This window comes from Eutrema salsugineum, unplaced genomic scaffold (genome assembly GCF_000478725.1).
Source record: "Eutrema salsugineum unplaced genomic scaffold, Eutsalg1_0 scaffold_10, whole genome shotgun sequence".
Taxonomy (NCBI): domain Eukaryota; kingdom Viridiplantae; phylum Streptophyta; class Magnoliopsida; order Brassicales; family Brassicaceae; genus Eutrema; species Eutrema salsugineum.
In genome coordinates, this window is record NW_006256908.1 from 3250914 (window position 1) to 3256745 (window position 5832).

Consider the following 5832-nt stretch of genomic DNA (forward strand, 5'->3'; position numbering starts at 1 on the left):
TTCACTTTCAGTTAAATTTAAACTGAAAGGTTTCAAAGAAACCCCGCAGGATTACAACACTAATTTTTCAAATCAAGCACAATGATCTGCATACCAGAAAATGAAGGAATTACTAAGCTAGCAACAAAAAACAACAAACTCAAAACATAGAGAACCAAGAAGTTAGAACTTAGAAGTGAGACTGTTGATGGAGTATTTGGCTGAGCTCGCGACAACGGATCGAGTCTACAACGAATTGTTTGCTTGATCGCTGTAATGATTGCAGATGCCAGAGTTGAGGTGGATGTGTGAAGTCTTGCATTTCGTTCCCTCCATATCCCGTATAAGGAGGCTTGAAAAACAAGTCTTAAAATCAGAGAGGTGTTACCATCGCGAGAAGGAGAGATAAATCAAAGCAGACAATAAATCTGCAGGAGGAGTTACACTTGCCGCAGAATAGAATGTGTGTAGTTTTTCATTTTTTCATTTTTTTTTTGTTTGATTTTGTTTTGGAAAAGTTTTTCATGTGATGGTTAAATTTAACAAATAAAAATAAATTTTAATTTATAGATAATTACAATTTATGCTTTTCAAATTTACGAATAAATTTCTGCATATTTTTTAACTTCTACTATTGATATTATCAATATATCGCAAATCAAATATGAATTTGTTTTTTTACATAAATCGAATATGATCATTTATTATAGTTTTTTAGAAGATTAAAAATATATCAATCACACTAATTTTTTTTACAGTTTTTTTAACATTAATAATATATTGATCTCTTTTGTCAAAAAATATATTGATTTCATTTATTATACATATCACACATCAAAATAGATAATAACATTGTATAGAAATGATAGTAGAAGCTCATTTGTCCAATGATTGATGAATGATTTATTACTGCTTTAACATTGAGAGATTTGAGTTTCAAATCTCAAAAAATATTCTAACGTGTGTAAAATTATCGATGTAATAATTTTTATAATTTATAATAAAATAATAGATCATTGTTAATATATATATATATATATATATATATAAATATGATATAGATCCTTCCACTTATTAGTTATTAGTTACCTTCCACTTAGAGCAGGTCCAACGCGGGGTTCATGAAAGTTTATAAGTGGGGTCATAACCCATAATTGATTTAAAATAAATCAAAAAGTCCAAAATTGTTATGAACCGCTCCTTTAGAAAGGATTTTTAGAGACGGTTTAAGAGGGGTTCATATGCTACGTGTCAACAATTTATTGGCTAGGATATTTGTTTTTTCTTCTCTTCTTCTCTTCTTCCTCTGCTTGCGGGGTCAATTTCAGAGGAACAAACAATCATTCCCTCTCTTCTTCTCCATCTTCTTCTTCATCTCATCAACTCTTCTCCTTCTCTTTCTCTCTCCCCCGACGGCATCTCCCTACTCTCTCTCAAATCCGCCGTCGATCAATCTTCCATCGCCTCCTTCTCCATTTTCTCCGATCGAAACGATAACGACTCCGATGCTTGCCATTGGTCCTGTATCTCCTGTATGAACATCTCCGACTCCTCCGGCTTTCGCGTCGTCGGAATCTCACTCGCCGGAAAGCGTCTCCGCGGTTATATCCCCTCGGAGCTCTGCTCGCTAATCTACCTCTACGGGAACAATCTCTCTGGTTCTCTGCCTCCTTCGATCTGTACCCTTCCTCTGCTTCATAGTCTCTTCTTCCTCTGCTTGTGGATTCATTTTGATTGTGTTATCAGTGATGATAACTTATCAGAACTTGTTGGTTTGAATCAGAATAGTTTTCGTATGTTTTCTCTATGTCTAATATCAATTATAAACCCCACATAAGAAGTTCACCATTGGAAGAACAAATTTAGGAGTTCTAGCTTTTTATTTCTGAAAATTTTAATAATAAAATATTATGGATGAACTCTATGAAGAGTTCACCATTGTGGATGCTCTTATCTTTTATTACTATTCAATGTTAGAGTTAACAACTCATAATCTTATGTGAACAAGAGTTAATCAGTTTACTTAAAACTCAACTGGTACACGAATAGAAAGAAGAAAACGATAAATAGAAATATTCGTAATGCGCCGAAAACTATAAAATGTACTAATGGAATCTCATAATGAGTGATGCCCACATAAATTACAGGGCCAAGTGGCCAACTATCATTACTAATTACAAACGTTTCGACTCTTCATTGGCTACGCTGCCTCAACAAATCAAATGAAAGACACTTTTTTGTATTTCATCTAAAACCCGTAAACAAAGAAAAATCTCATCTGACAAAAAGTCAAAACTAGATCGAGTAATGGTGTACTAGACACCAGAGAGCTTTTTTAAAACTTTTTTCTAAAATACATATTGTAGTCCCCAAATTTCCAATAGATTTTTCGCTGTTTAGGGACAAAAATGCAAAAACAAAATTGGCAGAAGACTATGAAACTACTCCTTAATGATTTACTGAATTAGAGAAAGGGGACAATGCACATGCGTTATTTAATGAATTTCCTTGAACAAAAAAAAGAAAAAGAAATGATAACCAGTGAATTAAAAAAAAAAAAAAGATATCACATAAGTTAAATACTATATGTTGGTTTCAGTGTGTTGGCTAAAGAAGAATTATAAAGAAAGTCTTTGTTAACTTTTTAAAAAAGAACTCAACTCAATCAAAATGGCCGACCCTAGGAAAGCTAAACCAAAAATAGCCAGAGAATCCAATTTTAGTAAATCATACAATTCTTACAAATATTTTTGAGAACAAGTGTTGGCCTAGTTTCAAGTCTTGAGTCTAGACATATGGTCTAAAACTTGGAATCCATTTGCGTGAGTGAAATTAGTGTTTAAGAGTAATTTTGAGTTAAAATCAGAACGAACTTGCTTTTATGACAAATATTTTGATGGCGTTCTGCTCTGAACCTTATTGGTTCTGAATACTTAAACACAGACCAGATCAATCCAATGAGCAAGAGAACTTCCCAATCCGGTTTATAGACACATTGGTTATTGGACATAGAAGTTCCTATAGCTTTAAATGATTTATGGATCTTATAAACATGAGTAAATGCAAAAACTTCAATAGAGATATTCTGGACTGAGTTAACCAACCCAACCTAAAAAGGGCTTATATTACAAACAATGCACAAGAATCACCTTCTTGGCCCTAAAAATGCAGAGGTAACATTTATATAAACGTCAAACAAAGATGATTTCAACCATACCGCCTAAACTGATAAGAAGAACAATTTAGTCTGGACCAAGCTGAATTAGTATACCGAATTGAATCCATAAAGAAGCAAGATCTCAAGCACTATTCTTAAAGAAGGTATCATCATCATCAATGATCAAACATTGGCGTTCCCTCTTCTTTGGACCGGCTTGTATATCACCACAGTGACATACTTTGACCTAAACCGATGCGAGAAACCGAGTGCTACAACAGATCTTGGGGCTTCTCGGTTTTCGATATAGAGGTGGTTCAGGACAACATTTTGTGGCTCAGAAGCCAGTTCCATGCTACCTGTATTGCCTAGCAGAGTGTGTTGAAGGTGTGGCGGTACAGCTGGAGGATCTCTTGTCTCATCTTCTGCTGCTGAATACACATTGTTGTAACTGGATACCGGTGATTCGGGTACTTCAAATCCAGCAACCGTTGTGCCCTCCTAAAGTTTGATAAGTAGATCAGAGAACAAAATTTAAGCGAGGGAGGCTAGAAGTTACTCGGTTTTGTCTGTGTTCAAGATGAGAATACTAATAAAAAATTTAACTTGCTTACATGATCATCAGGATGCTGATTGTTCATGTTGAAAAAGATTGCCTCCTAGTGCCTGAAACAAATTTAAACGCAATAGCATGAGAACAAACCACTGGAAGTCGCACACAATTCAAGTGCCATTCAAACTTTTTCTTGTAAACTTTGTTTGAATCTTGCAGCTTGATTAAAGAAGAACACTAAAGCAAGAAATGAAAACAATGATATTCATCCACAATGATGCAAACTCTTATTTGTGTGCAGTGTAAGACTTTGTGTAACTGGCATCAAAGAATTTCTAAACCAAGACAAACCTAAGGATCCAATAGTGATCATTTACAACAATAGAAACAAGTTGCCTTGAATCAACAAACAGTAGAAAGTAGTTCTTCTTCCACTCGCGGACTAAAACTACAACATAATTATCCCGTACATGACGGAATTGATAATATAAGGGATTAACCAATATCTGAATTCATTGCACGGTTTTTATCTGACTAATGTACGAGCTAGAGACCGTTTAAACCTATAAGGAAACCATATTGTTAAGCTTTTATGGATCCAACATTTCCAAGACAGAACCATGAAGTATTTCCTAACACGAGAAACTAATCCATGAAGTCCTCACAGTTCAAGTGATGATGTAGAAACTAGCCACTTAAAGGTTTTAAAGAGTATCAGAGATTTGAGGCTAGAGGATAAAAATTCACACAAAAAATCAACCGGAAGATTCAATCAATAGAGAATGAAAGACTGATTGCACTTATACTGAGCCAATCTGATGAACAAAACTGAAACACACTACTACTAAGTCTAAAGATACATAGCAACCACATTAGACAACTGAAACACACTACTACTAAGTCTAAAGATACATAACAACGAACACAAAAATCAGAGGGTTAAAATATGACCTGGAGTCTATATTCTCGGATAAAAAACTTACCTTTTTGGAAGCTAAAACCTTCAATTATATTTATAACGTTTCGAAAACGCAGCAGCAAAATGGACTTTACACGATTCCTATAGCGATGATTTTCACAAATCCTTAAAAACCCAACAAAAAAATCATCAGTAACGACGACGACGACCCATCAAAAAGATAATAAAAGAACACCAACCTCAAAGAAAACCCTAGAAAAATCACCGGAAAATCCCTGAGCTAATAGTGAGGAATCAGCAGCAAAAGATGAAATTTTGAACAATGGGTATTCGAAGTTCTTCGAAATCAACGGAGAATTCGTAATCAGACAGGGAGATTGTCGAACAGTAGAGAGACGAAATAGAGAAAGGCAGCGAAAGAGAAAAGGTTTTTTTTTTTTGGTTTTACCTAAAGTATTGATTGTTGAATGATTGATTTATAGAGCTCCAACGAGATTGTCTTCGTGCTCAGATCCTTGGAACGGTGACGAACACAGACTGCGACAAGCATCAGCTTTTTGTTTTGCTTATTGGCTCAAAACTTTTGCTATACTGAGAAAACAATTTCTTTCCTCTGAAAATGTTTTTTTATTCTTTTTCCAGGGAAACCATTTTACTCCTCATTTTCTTTTAGTTCCCAATAAAATAAGGGAAATTATTTTGTTTTGTATTTTTTGGGCAACTAGGGAAATTATTTCTAATAACACAAATTTCTATATTTGAAACTTGACCCAAAAAAAGAAGCAATGATACCTAGTTTTCTTCATAATATTTAAACTCTATTTATAATCATAAAATTTTCATATAGTTTAATTTTCAATTAAATTATTCAAAATTCGAATACCAATTTCCCAAACTCTTTTAGCAACGTAAGTTTCAGAGGTGCTTAGAGTAATAGCTAGACCAGAAGTGTGACCGGTATTTTGATCTTTATCATCGGATCTTTTACAAGCTTTAACTAGTGTTAGTGCTTCGAGATGAAGATTGATCAACCAAATTTCAATAAAAATGCTTCTCTTATAACTAGAAAATCAATGCATATGTGCAATTTCATTCATTACGTCAGCATGTCCAATGTTAATAAATATTTAAGAAATCAAAAATGTTTTTAGTTATATAGTTAAACAATGTGGAAATATGATTTAATTCAACTATTTCCACAAATAATCATTTTCCAACTAACAA

The 5832-nt window shown here is 33.8% G+C and overlaps 1 protein-coding gene across 3 annotated transcripts; it reads right to left on the reverse strand.

Annotated features, from left to right (window-relative positions):
- Positions 1–3036: 3036 nt before the first annotated feature.
- LOC18027414 (SNF1-related protein kinase regulatory subunit beta-3) lies at positions 3037–5241 on the reverse strand. 3 transcript variants are annotated; one of them, XM_024147978.1, is made up of 5 exons: positions 5057–5241; positions 4848–4946; positions 4673–4773; positions 3751–3802; positions 3037–3637 (listed from the first exon to the last, which is right to left on the reverse strand). In XM_024147978.1, exons 4-5 carry the CDS (start codon positions 3775–3777, stop codon positions 3320–3322), a joined length of 345 nt encoding a protein of 114 aa, XP_024003746.1. In that variant the 5' UTR covers positions 3778–3802; positions 4673–4773; positions 4848–4946; positions 5057–5241; the 3' UTR covers positions 3037–3319. The 3 variants fall into 3 exon arrangements, with proteins under 3 accessions (XP_024003746.1, XP_006409821.1, XP_024003745.1); XM_006409758.2 differs by lacking the exon at positions 4848–4946; XM_024147977.1 differs by lacking the exons at positions 4673–4773; positions 4848–4946.
- Positions 5242–5832: the final 591 nt, after the last annotated feature.